Below are 15,837 nucleotides of genomic sequence, written 5' to 3' on the forward strand. Positions count from 1 at the left end.
TGCATGGAAGGAGCGGCCATAGGAAGGAGGAGGGGTCTTCTGCACGAGGGAGGAGGCCAGGAGGAGGATGCATGGGGAGATATCTGATGGTGTGGGCAGCTGCCCACAGGAGAAGAGATTAGGTACTGCTAACATGGAATGGAAGATCCCTCAGGGAAGGCCACGACACGATGGCACTTGCCTGTGGAGGAAATAATGTGTGGCTTTATAACGCGGTTGACCAGCACTTCTTTGATTCACTGGACAAATACCGGAAGTTGCGGCATGCTGGAAGGGGAGGCAGCAGACAGAAGTCACCTGAAAACTGAGTGTCCTGGAGCTCACCTCTGCGGGTGCGAAGCCAGGAGACCGACTGTGCAACCAGGCAGCGCTGGAGGTGGGCCGCGGATGGGACGGCGCTGTTCATGCCAGTGGAGGGTGCCAGAGCAGGTGCCCAGGAGGCAGAGGCGGTGCCAGCCGCAAGGCAGCCGGGGCAAGGAAGGGCCGAGGCGTCCTGTGGACAGCCAGGGGCCCGGTGGCCTGAGCCGTGTCAGCCCCAGCCTGGCCGCGCGGACAGCGGGAGCAGGCGATTTCCTTCCAAACGAGGATTTTTTTTTTTTTTAAGCATAAATGGGCATTCTAAAAGTAAATCAGGTCGCTTTTTGAAAGAAATATTTATTATCCAAAAACTTGGTTTTATTATATTGCAAGACATAAAGATACAGCAATATCTTGGTTCATGAAGAGAAGGCTTTGGCCAAATTTTGCTTCTGTTAGGGAATTCCATGCTGGGTGACAAACAGGACCCTGGCCTTCCGCCTCAGAACTTTGGAGTGTTGTGAACTGAGGCACCAGTGTAATTCTATTTCTTAAAATGAAAATTTCTAATATATTTTAAATTCCATATAGCTATGTCATTGAAGCAAATTTTAAAACTCATACTGTTTAAAAGTAGCAGAAGGAAGGGCCGGCCAGATAGCTCAGTGGATTAAAGCGCCTGCTTAGGCTGGCGCAGGATCCGGGGTTTGATTCCTGCCAGGCTGTGCCGTGCCAGCCCCACACCTGGGGTGTGCTGAAAGGGCGACTGAGACTGGGCATGGTGGCGCACCTCTAATCCTAGCATTTAGGAGGCTGAAAACAGGAGGATCACTACGAGTCTGATCTGTGTAGTGAGACCCTGTACTAAATACATAAAAATAAAATAAAAATGACATAAGTACATTAATTACTCTTGCTATCTCGGCACCTTAACTAGTTACTCCGCTCCGACATCGCAGGGCCCAGATTTCCATCTGCTTTTCCACAAGGTGCTCTTATTTCCATAGCCCTGCGCTCTTCTGTGAAGCTGAAGGCTGTGGGTTTTATACCTGAATTTGATAACAGATTTAGTGTATGCTTCTCTGAAGGTCATAGACTTTTAGTTGAGAGAATACTGCCACCCTTATAAGTCTGAGTTCAAAGCAAATTCAGCTACATTGAAAGGCTTCTAAATTCTCTTCCTAATATTAAATTGTGTAAATATGTCAGGGAAACATTTCCACAGGCTCTGCCTGCTCCTGTTCACCGCTCCTTTGTGCAATAATAGTTCCCTAAGTCAGAACTTTGAAACCCTCTCTATTTGGAGTTGTTTCTCATTTCACCAAATACAGATTCTGCAAAATCACAGACTTCTGCAATTTCACTTCATTCTGTTGGAGCCTGTGTACATTAATCTAATTAAAAACAGGGATCAAAACTCAACCGTCAAGATTTAACCAAAGCACAGTTTTCAACTTAGGTCATTAAAGCCAATGAGCTCTCATCTTTTGATTTGTTCTGTTCCTCTTGGCTTTCATAGGGAGAAATCTGAGCTGCTTCCCTTGCAAAAGCTTTATTTTACATAATTGTAGCTTGCTAGATGTTTCAAAAGCTGTATTTTCATGCCATATTCATTGAATAATTTGATTCAAGATTTCCAACTGATTTTGCACATAATTGCCATGTTAATTTGGGCTGCTTTACAAAGAGGTGTTTCACAAAGACTGAAGCCCTTCAACAGTCCAAGAAGGGCAGCTACACAAAGAGAAAGTAGACACAGTCATGCTGACTGATGCGCCTTGTGTCAGGTATCAGCGTCTGTCCCTGAAAGTCTACATATCACGTACTTACCATCCTCTGTGTATGTCACAGAGGATAATAGTACTTACAATAATACGTATAATACTTATATTACTCACATAGTACTTATAAATTCAGACATTTCTGTTTTCATTCCAATCGTAGATTACTGCAACTTGTTTAGATGCAATCATGGATTGTGTAAACATCACAATCAATTCCAATTTTTGCTCCATAGTATTTGGTTGTTGTTGTTTGTATGTTTGGTTGTTTTTTGTGTTTTGTTTTGTTTTTTGTTTTTTTGTTTTGTCTTTTTGAGACAGAGTCTCCCTATGCAGCTCAGACTGGCCTTGAGCTCACTTTGCAGCCCAGGCTGGTCTTGAACATGCAACAATCCTCCTGCTCAGCCTCCAAGTGCTGGGGTTACAGGTGTGGGCCTCGATGCCTGGCTCTCCATAGGATTTTAAGTTGGTCAGAACACTACGCACGCCCCTACATTCATGTACTCATGTATTCATGTTCTCATCACACACACAAAAATCATCCTTACTGTTGAACTTTTTAGCTAAATTTATGACATTGGCAACATCCAGTTATTTATTTATGTATTTAGTCTGCAGAATGAGCCTATAAACAACTGAACTCTGGATCAGATGAGAAAACGCTTGAACTAGTTGAGAAATGAATCTTCTGAGACCTCTGAGGATGTGGACACAAAGCTGCCATTCTCTGTTGGACCGCTAAGGGAGTCAGTTCAGCCACCGCCAGCTCACCATATTTCCAGGATCAGGGAAACCTGGAATCGAAAAACGAGCAGCGGATTTACCAGAGCAGAGTCGCTTGATAGACGGGAAAGCAACGCCTCCCAGCGAGGGGGAGGCGGCGGGAGCAGCCGGCGCGAGCACTTACCGCCCCGGCACGCGCTTGTTTTATCCTCTCTCCCTGCCTTATTGCTCTGGATGTAAGAACTTATGCCTATAAACAAAAGAATCTTGCAGTATGTTCACCATAAGAAAAGTAGCCATGAAGAAAAGCAGCCCAGGCAGCCCAGGGCAGTCACATCCAAATGGCAGCTCTGGGGACAGCGGTCCTCCGGCCGTCACACGGCATGGTGGCGAGCTGGTCCTCTCCACTTAGCGCCGGCCCGGCCTCCTCCACACGGGGCTGGGAGTGGACGCTGCGGCACAGCGGACGGCTGGTGGCTTTCGTTTCCACCGCACTATTTGCTCCAATATTTTCACTGGTATGTCACCTATTGCGCTGCATATTCCGATCAAATGACACCCAGGGCACCAGTCGGTCATCACCCTGACTGTGTGAGAGCAAAAGGCTTAGCCCGGTATGAACCGGGAGAACCAGTCAGCTGGGAGAAGTCTGTCTGTGGCACAGTTCGCAGAGGAGGGCCCAGGACTGGCCATTTTTCCGGTTCTACCCTTTTTCTCATTTTGTCACCCACAATTTCAACTTGTGTGCTATGCTTCAGTCCCTTAAGATGAGGTTAAGGTTTGTGGTAAGAGCCCAAACACGGTGAAAAACAGCAATCAGAGAAATAGGCCAGAAACCTCATTCATCTATCTCTCTAGGAAGAAAGAAGTCGTGTTCCAAATTGTCTACACTAGAGTAATACCCAATATGGAATATGCTCTTTCGGCAGGGCTTCCTCCACATGACACACCTGTACGCCTGGCCCATGGTCACAGAACGCGGCCCACGGCCAGAAGTTCCGTTCGAAACGGCTCCTGAGCCCTCTCCCCACGAGCTCCGCGACCGGGTGCATCCTCAAAGCTCAGTCGGGGGTTTGCTCGGCCTCTTCCTGGGCCTCTGCGGGAACCTCGGCCCGAACGGCGCTCGCTTCTGGCGCTGGACCCTTCCTCTTCATCATCTCCTCTTCGTCTCTCCACCTCCAACGTGGTGCACCGTCTCGCCCGTTACCGTGTGCTGACCTGCCGGCCTCGGTCGACGTCTTGCGCTGCGGGATGCAGGTCTTTCCGACCCGGGCCTGCCGCCAGCCGAGCCGAGGGGCTTGTTCGCTGGACTTGCTAGCTCTTCCGCGGCGATGACTGCGTTGGCCTCGTCCTCACTCACATTTTCACCAGGACTATTTAATTTGGTTTCCTGGTTCTCTCCCCTCTCGCTGTTACTTCTCTCCTCAACCTTCTCTTCTTTCTACTTTCTAATTTGGGGCTTCTTACTGCTTTGGCGTAGGCTGCTCTCAAACTGCAGAAAAGTTGTTCCAGTGTTCACTCGTTCACGTGGTGTTGGCCAGAGATCCACAGAGCTGGAATCACTGGCCCTGTTGGGTTTCTTTGCCTTGAGCGTTCCTGCTTTCATGGGTTTTGGGAGACTGAGCTCCGCTTGCAGGGCGTCCGGCGGGGGCAGCGACGGCCGCATCTTCTCCTTGAGGCCCCGGACAGCTCCCGGGTGCCCTCGGCCAGCCGGCTGGCGGACCACAGGGGAGGCAGGGAGGGGAGCTCCCCGGCCTCGGGCCTCGGGTGGAGCCGCGCGTCCAGTGCCAGGTGCAGCGCCGGGGCCACAGGGCACCTCTGGGTGCGCCCCTAGGCCGGCAACGGCTCCTCCACCCCCGCGCCCTGCGCTGAGCTTGGCTGCAGCCACCCAGCAGATTCTTTCCGAAAGTGAAACAGTAACTTGGGACATTGATGCTAATTGTTCGGAGTCCCCGAATCTGTGGGCTCCGGCTTTCAGAGGCAGGGCGGCCTCTGCTCGCTTGTGCGCTGGATGGCAAAGGCTGATGAGTATTTTGTGCGAGTTACACATTTATCATCAGATTTTCTGAGAAAGCAAAACGTGAAGTTTTGGTTTGGGTTTTAGTCAACCACTGAAAGAGTTTATCATAAAGTTTAAGGTATCATGAAATAAAACAGATACTTAGAATTTTATACACACAAATAATAACAAACTGCTTTAACAGAAATGTTCAGATCATACTATAATCTCTGACAAGACTGTGGAGCCGCTATTTCCTAAGCTTCATCTGTATGACGTTGAGTCACATTTTCCCGTATTTCTTACTGGCTCAGGCAAGGGCCACGGGCCCCTCATGTGTCTTGGGAGGCTCTGGGTGCAGCACCCAGGAGGTGAGCGGCAGCAAAGCCCACACACGTTTCTGTCCCCCCTAAGACTAGAGGCGTCGGCTGGAAGCTCCGGGCGCCCGTGCTCCGTGCATCATCTGTGGGAGAGTATCACTGCTTAGGCTTTGCCTGAACACGATCAGGAAAAGAGAGGAGCCGCTGTGAGTCACCTCTCCCAACCAGCCGTCGCCAAGGAAAAACTCAGATCACCACGAGCTCTTCCTGTATGCTACCGGGTAAGACCGTGAAAGATGCTGGAAGAACCAAGTTAAGCCATGTTGGCTTTTGTGGATGCAAATGCTAATATGAATTTTTTTTTTTTAATTGCAAGTTTAGAGTAAAAGGAAGTCCTAGGATGCCAGAAAATCCCTTTCAGTGTCCACCAGAAAATACGATCACTCACAAAAGTCATGAAATAAGAAGCCATGGTGGGGCTTTCAGTAGAAGAACGGTGCGGCCTGCCTTAGGCTTTAAGGAACCATGGTGGATCTCCGCTGGGTACAGACTGCAGAGGAATAGGGACAGCACTTAGGGGCTGCGGCTGCAATGAACAGAACAAAGATGACAGCTCGTAGACCCACCAACCTGGAGCAGCGCCCAGGAAACGCGACTGCAGGACGCAGCAGCTCATGAGCTCCGATTCCACGGCCACACTGCTGGCTGCTGCACAGAGTGAACAGCGATGAATATGGATCTCATCCAAAGCACCATGTGAAGAGAGTGCCTCCTCAGCCCATCTGTCCCCTACCGGCAAGCAGCCTTGGCACAATGGAGGGTCACATCACCTTGGCCACGGGAAGAGGACAGCTCGTCTGCAGGCGTACTGGCAGTTTTAACTCAACTTTTAAAAAAATTACATCATCTCTTCGGTTTTATTTTGAATCCATTCCTTAGAGCATTGTCTTCTCTGAGTATACTAATCAAGGAATTTCCTCAACTATTCAGCAAAAAATAAGCTCTAGAAAGAGGTGATACTGAGAAATCACCCACAAAGACACATCCGAACTGCCACTGGCCTCTCCCTGGTGACTTCTCAGCCTGCTCAGTCTAGTCAGACTGCAGCATGGTACCTCTGACCCCCAGATGCCCCCGTCAGAATAGACCAAGTAGTCCACTCGGTACCCTACCTGCTACCACACCTGTGCTAGGAAAAAAAATAATAAGTAATTATTTTTCTGTGATGACTTCTTCAATTGACCTCTTTTTTTTTCTTTTTAAAGAACAGGGCCGGCCAAATAGTTTAGCAGATTAAAACACCTACTTAGGCAAATGCCACCACTGGGGTTCAACCCCGGGTTGGTGTGCCCAGAGGGCACGATGAGACAGTGATTGAGATTGGGCGTGGTGGCACACACCTGTAATTCCAGTGCTTAGGAGGCTGAAAACAGGAGGATCACTACAAGTCCGATCTACATAGTGAGTTCCTGTAGACCCTTACTAAAATACAAATAAATAAAGAACGATCTCTAAATGAACATTGAAAGACTCTATTTCCTTTCTCTTGGATCTATGGTTCTCTTTTCCTATCAGAGATAGGAAAATACAATGTGCAATACAACTTGCTTTTCAAAGATAGCCCAAGCACCTCGATTGAATGTACCACAATAAATGAAAAGTTACCATTGAGGGACTTGCGTCACTCTCCAGGCGCGGGCCATCGGCAGTCTTGCCAAGGTTGCTCTGCATTTTGGAAAGCTGATTCAGGGGAGGAGAAGCTGGGTCAAAACAGTCATCACTGTCCTGGAGGGTGGAGCGCTCCAGTTCCTCCAACAGCGCATCTGTACCGGAAGAAGAAAGAGAGTCATAATACGTAATGATTTCCCACAGTGATTTTCCCCTGGATCATGCCCACTGTGCCTCAGTCAACTCCTTCTCTTGGATTAAGGCTATTTTTTAATCCCTTCCTCTCTTCCCCACCCCCTTCTCCATCAAGAACACGGTCAGTTCTACTAGGAGGTGTCTAATGTCTTTGTGGTTTTTAAACCCTTTTTGCTGTGGTTATATTCCATGTCACATTTTCACTCTACAATTTAACTTCTATGTTACAGGCATGAGTTTTCCCCACTCACTTCCAGCAGCTCACTCAAAGATCTCCAATTAAAGTTCTCCAATTAAAAAAGAAAGTAAATCCTATAGTTCCTATCAAAAATATAAGCCATTTTATTGTCATCTTTTTCAAAATATACCAGAGAAATAACATGTTCTTAAGCCTAGAATTTTTGTCTTTAATCTCAAGAATTATCCCAAGTACACAAAATTCCCTCAACAATGTGTAAGTATTCTTTTTAGAGAGGGAAAAGTTAGGGAACAGAGATATTGCAAGACAGAATAAGATGCTGCACTCCAAGAGTTGATACTTGTCTTGCAGGGGTTTTTTGTTTGTTTGTTTTTTTTTTTTGTAGTCTATAAACTTTACTGAAAGAGGTCTATAAACTTTACCAGAACTTTACGACCGTAAGTGCACCTTTTTGTTGTAACAAAATTAATACTAGAAGTTAATAATACCAGCCACAATGCTCAGGAGTTTATACATTTCATTGAATTATTCTAACATTTTGAGACAAATTATACTATTGTTCTGATTTTGTAGATTGAGAAACAAAAAAAATAACAAGCATAGGCTCCTAAGTGTGGACCTAAGATGTAAATCTGGGCTATTTGACCCCAGCCCCTAAACAACTGCAAATTAGAAGTGACAGTCCCATTCTCACACAGATTCTCCGGGTCACCTGGTGCATGGCAACTCTGATTTAGAACAATGTTTTAACTATGAGTCAAGGGCTCTCTACTGGCCTTTTTAACCACAGGTTACAGATCTTAAAAGTTTATAGAGGGCCAGAGAGGTGGCTCAGTAGAATAAGCGCTTCCCTGGCAAGAGCAAGGACCTGAGTTCAATCCCCGGTTCATCAAAAAAAAAAAAAAAAAAAAAGTTTATAGAACACCAGGCTATATTGTATCTAAGGACCCATCTCACTCTGAAGATCTCAGACAAAGAAAATGAACATCATGTATTTCCCATTTTGGGAGGATGCCTATTTCTTAAAAGTCAGGAAATCTAATCATATTTACAAGTCGAATCTTTTTACTTTTGTACTTTTATTTTTTTGACACAGGGTCGCGCTACACAGTTGTGACTCATAGTGATCCTCCTATCTCAGCCTCCCTAGTACTGGGATTACAGAGGTATCCCACAACACCCTGTTCATGATGCACCTGGGGTTCTGGGGCTGGCGTGGCATGTGGTACCTCGGATCAAACTCAGGTCCTTGTGCTTGCCAGGCAACGCTTAGACCACCAAGCTATCTCCCTAACCCTATAAGTCATATCTTTTGTAGAACTTCCTCACTCATCCATACTACAAAAATGTTGACTTTCATACACCATTTTATATTCAAGCAGTCTGAACTGAAGTGTTCAGATCCAATTATACTTTTTTTTTTTTTGCATTTTAGGGAAGGATCTACAGCGTATTCAGGATCTCACTACTAGGTCAAACTCATAGTGATCTGCCTGTTTACAGCCTCCCAAGAGCTGGGATTACAGATGCACGCCACCTCACCCAGTCTCAATTGTCCTCTCACAGCACCCCAGGGACGGGGCAAGCACTGCAGGCCTGGGGATCAAACCCCCAGCCCCTGCGACTGCTTGCAGGAGCTTTAATCCGCTGAGCTATATGGCCACCCTTCAATTACCCTTGAATGAATAAATTATAATGAGTAAAAGAGATAGAGTGCCTATAGATTAAAACACTTCAAAGACTAATAACTAATTTCAATGTATGAGGCTTATTTAGATCATTCAACTTTAAAAAATAAAACAACCAAGAATATTGAACATTGACTAGTCAATAATATTAAGTACAGTTCATTTACTTTAGATGTGAAAATGATATTTGAAAATACTGCAATTTTTTCAGTTTTTACCTATGCAAATAGCACTTCACCATACTGAGGAATTTCTAAGTTTGTTGCAGGTGTGATGCTGGTAGTGTCATTTGTATAAATATACATTTATGTTACAGATTAATAATAAGGTATTTACAGATGAAACAATGTAATATATGAAGTTGTTTTGCAACAGTACAAGGATGGAAGGAATAGGTATATAAAACGTCAAGAGGTGATGATTGGTCAAAAGTGACGAGGAGTGTATCAGATTTCATTGAACTATTTTTTGATATTTTATGCTTTAAAACTGTATAAAGTTCTTTTAGGAAGAAAAAAAACTAAGAAAGTAAAACTTTTGTCTCAGAATGTCATTAAGCACACCGTCTAAAATTCAGATTTCTAAATTTTTATTCTGTATCCCTTTAAATTCTCTTTCTGTTTCTCTAGGTTTCTTTCCAACAAGAAGTAACAGATCTTCCCAGACTAATAAAAAGCAATTTAAATGAAACTCGTGGCGGGGAGATCATGCCACAGTCGGTATGAAGCCACCCTTGGAAGCACCAGCTAACCGAAGTTATGTAACTCTCATTTCTGAGGCCACGCGCTCACCAGCCTTTCTCTTCCTGTTTCGATTAATGCACATCATCAGCACCCTGAGCTTATGTCTTCTGCCAGATTCTATAATTTGAAAATGACTAATTCCAATGTGACAGATGAGATTATTGGGGTTCCGGTTGGACTCCACTGAAAATACTGTCTTCCCTAATTTTTTATCTGCAAAAATCAAATCTCCTTTCACAAGAAAGAAGCGTAGTGTGCACTCCCTTGAGGCTCTCCTCTGATGGGTTGTGAGGATTTCATTCAGAGCTGGAGCTGCGCCTGGTCTTTCCTAGCTCTCATTTTCTTTTCTTTTTTTTATTATTAATTTCATTGACAAGCAAATAGCAATGAGACAGTTTCAAAATCTATTACTAGCAGAGTTTCAATAATTAATACATTGCATATTGTTGTCTTGGTGGTTATTCGTTGTACAAGATGCAGACATGATATCCTGCCCAAAAGCACTATTCCAACAAATCTCTCTATTCATTGAATTAAGAAAACGCAGCTGTATATCTATCCTAACTACTTTGAATATACAGAGACAAGGGGTCGTTCATTTGTATCCCCCTTTTTTGTTTAGTTTTATCAGATGGGTATTCCATTATCATTTAAATATTGTAGGTGCATGAAGTCAGTGAAATATCCCAATATAGTCCAGTAGTCCATAATAGTAGTGGGTTTTCTGTAAGACTGGCAATGTCAGAAGTTGTTGACTTGAGCCTTTTACAGATCAGCATATTAATATGGCTTTACTTTTTATACTTCGTTTTTATACTTTTCTGCTGGATGGTTAAGACCAAGATAAAGCAAGACCTATATAACAAGAAATGTAAATTTGTATCTGATAAGGTCAGTCAAATCCCCTCAGGATTTACCCTGAAACCCTGTGGGACACTTTGTAGATCCTTTGTCAGTGTCAGCCATGTGGATCAGTCACGGCCTTTGCTTGACCCACTTGCTCTCTGTGAAAGCCTGAGAAAATGTTTTCTCTCCAGGTGACTCTCCTTAGGCGCATTCTACATCATCGATCACTTTCATCTGTGGCCCCAAAATCTCCTTGATCAGAAAATCTGGGACACAGCTGAGTTACAAGCTGTTACAGCACAGGTTCTCCTATGTTCTGAGTCTTCACTGACTTTGAAAGGCTAGGGCCAAAATGTTGGCTGTCCTTGCAGCCCTCCTTTTTCTCTAATTTTGGGCTGCAAATTGAGGTTGTTAACCCTCCAGAAGAGAAGTTTATTATTACCCTTCAACATAGGTTGTTGAGCTTAACCTCACTATCTGTCTGAATATCAAACATTTTAGGCATAACATGGAACAGGTATTTTCCATCAAGTATTGAAATAAACCAGATCCACATGTGTAAATATCACATAGTCTCTCTAGTATAAGAACTCAAAAGAAGAAATAAAAACAGAAATGTATAACACAACTAAAAGGAAAGCAAGAACTTAAGGATTAGACAACAAAGACAGGGCAAAGAGACGAGCTAAGAAACATGACAGGGGCAATGCCCTACATTTATATGCACAAGATGCATAAGGCAATGATCCTGAGAATCCTCAGCATGTTATTGAAACTAGCAGTTAATTGGTAGGATTCTCACCCTGACTAGCTATATGTGCTGATGCCTGTGAACTAAGCAACTGCACTGAAGAAAGAAATGTGTAATGGTAGGGTCATGCTTGGAATACCTGTCATTCTGATCTTCTAAATACATACTGTTTGTCATGACATACCCATTACTGCCATACTGTCTCAAGTAAATGTTTTTTTAGAAAAAATAAAAGGGTAATAAATGAAAACAAGAGACAAGAAAAAAATATGTCACAGGACTCTCCTGCTACCATGCTGTATATGGTTAGATTTCTAAATTTCTGTGTAAACATATGTAACTGTTTATTCCTATTTTCTACAATATTTTTAAAATTTTTTTTCTTCATATTCTGTAGGGACCTATCTCTCATTTTCAAGCGGAGCACATTGAGTTAAAACCTTCTGGGCATATGCAATCTATTAACCCCCCAGGCAATACCACAGAGAGGAAAAGTTTGCTCGCCCAAGCCAACCTTTCCTCCATACCATGTCTTTGTAGGAAGGAAGAGAAATCCTCCCCAGAGTTGACAATAGTCACTGAGCTAAGGATCTGAGGAAAGAAAGTGCAGACGTTAGCACGCACTGAGTCGTAGCCAACAAATGTTAGCTTGCAGGGCACTTGGTGCTTTCTGCATTGCTCGGCAAGATTTCTGTGACATGCACCCTGCCCAGAAAAATGTGAAAGTGCTCAATTTTTAAAAGCTGTGCTATTGCATTAGCCAGAACACCTGAACATACTTCTAATAAAGGAGAACACTTTGTAGTGTGATTGTGTTTGGTGCCAACACGTTCTGAGAATAACACTGGACATGTGATTTTTGCCTGTTTTCGTTACTGTTTCATGTTTTTAAAAATGTGGACAATATCTACTTAGAGGATTGCTGCAAATAGTAAAACCATTATCACATGTAAAAACTATCTAGTCTTAAACTATGTCACTGAATAAGTATCAGTTTTCTTTTAATTATCTGCATGAAATTTGGTATCCCTAAAATAAAAAAGATGACTCTGGTGAAACTCAGATGCAAATTCCTCCAATTCTCATTAGGGATAAGAATTCAGATCCTACCCTAAGTCCAAAATAGCATTTAGCCTAATATAAAAGTAACTTCCAAAGTCGGGCAGTATTTATTAAGACCAACTCTTTCTTATGATTAAGAGCAGCTCTTTCCTTCTATTTGCCTTCCTTTTTCTCTTTCTCCAGCACTCAAAGCAAGAAGACAGAATGCAGATAACTTTTTGTTATTGTTGTTGCTTACATTCTTGACTTATTTACGAATACACACATACCCCGGACATTGTGGAATTAACAGTTAGAAAACTGGGTAAAAGTCCCTCAGATTAGGCTGCCGGCAACAACATTAGCACCATCTGTGGAGTGAGTTCCAAGAATGACAAAACTTTCCTCCAAAGTTGGGGATACTGTAGCCAGTAGCCCCACTACTGGCTTCAGAACTGCCCTGAAACGGGAGGGAGCATTATATTTTCAGACCCTAGTAATCTGCCCCTTCAGGATTCTGAGTAAGAAAGTGCAGCAAATAATATTAGAAGTTTAGTACTGTATCTCTTTGCTTTAATCCTAAGCCATAGGGCAAACGAGATCACTCCGGCCCCCCTCCAGCCTCTGCTGCCATTCTTTTCCCTGCTCTTCTATCCCACTTCTGTTTAACACCCTTCTCCCTTCTTTCAGTTCTCCACTAATCACGTTGGTGAGCTGTGTAACATCCCACCATCTCCAGTAGCCCTCAAGGGGGCCAATGCAAATGACCAGCATAAGACACTCTCAGTCATGATCAGTGCAAGAGCAACTGTGGGAAAGTGCCCCATGCCAGCACCCTGCTCCCGCCCACTGCGCCACTGCTGTGAACTCTGTTCCTACTCAGGGCGCGCTGAGGATGTAAGTAAAAGTGAGATCTTCCAGCTCGCCCCTCAGCCCGAGCCCAAGTCCAGGCCCCACACGGAGAAGGCTGCCATGTGTTCAGTTTGTACAGGAAGCTCCGCACTCACCCAGCTCCTCCATGGCCCTGCACCTGCGATGCTGTGCTCGCACACGTCCTCAAGTACTTTAAATGCGGTGAGGATGACGGCCCAAAGGAACGGAATGAGACAGCGTAAAGCAGCCTCTGTAACCTTTTCTGGTTCCTGTATTTGCTTAGCACTTCCTCTCTTGGGGTTTTTTTTTTTTTTTTTCTTTTTATGTTACAGCTTTTAAGATGGGCCTGACATAGAAAAGCAGGCTGTAAGATTTAAGTTGTGGTAGTGCATTGGTCAGGGATCAAAATTAAAACTTAAAAGACTCGAAATTAACCTTACAAAACTTGAACACCTGTCCCATTCTGGAATTCATGCTGAATTCATGGAAAGGCCAGATTTTCACTTGTGGTTTTTTCCAAGCGTACTTATCCCGCTGTGACTAAGCTTCTGGTCTTCCTTATTCCCGTGCAGTGGAGCCCACAGCGGCCCACTGCCCTCAGCTTCCCGTGATGGTTAACTAGTGCCCAGGGCATCTTGCCTCTTTGCTTACTTATGCAGGAATTATGCTTATTTGCTTCCTTGTATAGATGGTAAGTCCCTTAAAGGCAGCATGAAAGTAGCGCTCCATTCAGATTCTTGGGTGCTCGCTTATTCAGAGGCCCCAAATAAAAACATGTGTGGTCCCAAGAATAATAAAGCTGGAAAGCTTGAGGTTCCCAGTGCTAGGCTGCGACATGAACTGGGCACAGTCCTTGCCTTCTTGCACGGCAGTGCAGCAGTTCCTGTAAAAATTGACACTGACGTTAATTCATCTACTTTGCCACTGTGAGTTTATTCATCTTGAACGAAACAACACATCTACAGAAGGCCGGTATGATCAGACGGTATGTAACTGTAGTAACAGCCCACGAAACGCATTTTATCCTGTTTTTACCCGTGGCGAAATAAACTCGAGGATTAATTTGCTTAAGTAACAAAACAGCTTTGCTACTTCTATAATCCATGCTTTAAATGAGAAAGCCTGTAGTCTTTACAATGCATTGGCTTTTTTCTTTCATTTTTCCATTCAATTACGTCTCCTAAGACACCCCCCCCCCCATTCCCCGTCGTCTGCATTACTTTAAGCAGCCATTGGATGTCAGTGCTGTTCCAAAAGCCTGCTCATTGCAAAGTTTGGAAAAATTCCCAAATACAACGTGCCAATCTTTCCAACTAAAAATGTCATTAGCCGTATGGAAGTTCAAAACGCAGTACACAATATAAAACATTTGCCTGATCTTAAGTGGTAATTAAGTCAAAATACTGGAAAGAAAAACATACTTCAGCACTCGTTCACAGTTTAATGATTAATGTGAAATTTAAAATTGGATCTCAAGATTTTAATTTCCATTCTTTTCCGTCTGGAGGTTTTAATTCCAGATGGATTATTCTGTAGGTCTAGAGAACACTGTTTTCACATCATCTGGATTATAATGGAGAAAAGGACTGCGCACGGCCCAGCAGACGGTCCAGTGGAAAGAGACCCGCTGGTGGAAAGTCCCTCTGACACACCAGTCAGGCAACAGAGCTGCTCACGCCAGTGGGCAGAAGGGATCCGGAGCAACGCTGCTCTCCAGACCGCGCTTCCTGCGCTGCACAAACGTGTAAACCGCAGCAGCGGACTTGGGCGCGCGAGAGCGACTTTCGGCTTCTGGCGGTCCCACAAATCACGCTAACACCCTTCCGCCCTCGGGCTCGGGGACCGCAACCGGCCCTCACTGCCAGCTGCCGGCAGGAAGGGGAGGTCAGTGCGTCCCCCTCGGTGGCGGGCAGGGTCCGGCCCCGGAGACCGCACAGAAGCTGACTCAGTTCCCGAGCTCCTGGGTGCCGAGCAGGGCTCGACCCTGGTGACAGGACGAAGAAAGAGCCGGGCGGTCTCAGGGTGCCACCGATCACTACCAAGGTCAGCGAGGACTATGATGTGGCCAGCCCGGGAAAGCTGCAACAAAGCCAACTAAAAAACTACCCCCCAAAATCGCAGAACCCTCTCCAGGCCATCCAAGCCACCAATTGGCTCCACGTTTGCTTCCGACATGCGCAGCGTCGCGGCCTAACCCGGAAACACCGCCTGCCTGGAAAGCGCTTTCCACCCTCCGGCTGCAGAGATGAACTACATCTCCCGTGGAGGTGGACCTAAGCTCCCAGCGTCCTCTCCGCCTCCGCTTTTGGTCAATAAATAAGACTTCACCTCCCAGGATGCCCTGGGCTGGGCTGCCCGTGCGCATGCCCCAGAGGGCGGGCTCTCGCGGCCCCCCACGACCCCGCCCCTGTTCCACAGCCGCCATTTTTTCGGAGACTTTCCTCCGGCAGCCCACGGAGCTTTTTTTCTTAAAGGAGAAGCAACAGCTCAAAAAATTTCCCCCTTCTCGCCGCACGTCCTGGCGGCGCTGGGGACATGAAGGCCAGAGGCAGGGAAGTGTGGTCAGGTTGGAGGCGGAAGAACGCTCAGGCTACTTCTGCGGCCTAAGGAAGCGTAGAAAGAGCCCCCGTGGTAATAGCGGGTCCTTAGGGAGGCAGGTGCGCGCGCATCCGGCCCAGGGCGCGCACAAGGCGGGGAAAGAGGTGCGTTTCCT

General features: G+C 45.3%; 1 protein-coding gene and 1 pseudogene across 1 annotated transcript in view; both read right to left on the reverse strand.

Annotated features, from left to right (window-relative positions):
• Positions 1–13,382, reverse strand: part of Lpxn (leupaxin) — a 40,597-nt gene extending 27,215 nt beyond the window's left edge. Inside the window, exons 1-2 of the mRNA XM_004645782.2 lie at positions 13,259–13,382; positions 6,786–6,943 (exon numbers count right to left, since the gene is read on the reverse strand). Of these exons, the coding sequence (XP_004645839.1) occupies positions 6,786–6,943; positions 13,259–13,271 (171 nt within the window). The 5' untranslated portion in view covers positions 13,272–13,382. The remainder of the gene's footprint in view (positions 1–6,785; positions 6,944–13,258) is intronic.
• LOC105740937 lies at positions 3,210–4,731 on the reverse strand (annotated as a pseudogene).
• Positions 13,383–15,837: the final 2,455 nt, after the last annotated feature.

The sequence above is a fragment of the Octodon degus genome, unplaced genomic scaffold (genome assembly GCF_000260255.1).
Source record: "Octodon degus isolate 3935 unplaced genomic scaffold, OctDeg1.0 scaffold00239, whole genome shotgun sequence".
NCBI classification, from domain to species: domain Eukaryota; kingdom Metazoa; phylum Chordata; class Mammalia; order Rodentia; family Octodontidae; genus Octodon; species Octodon degus.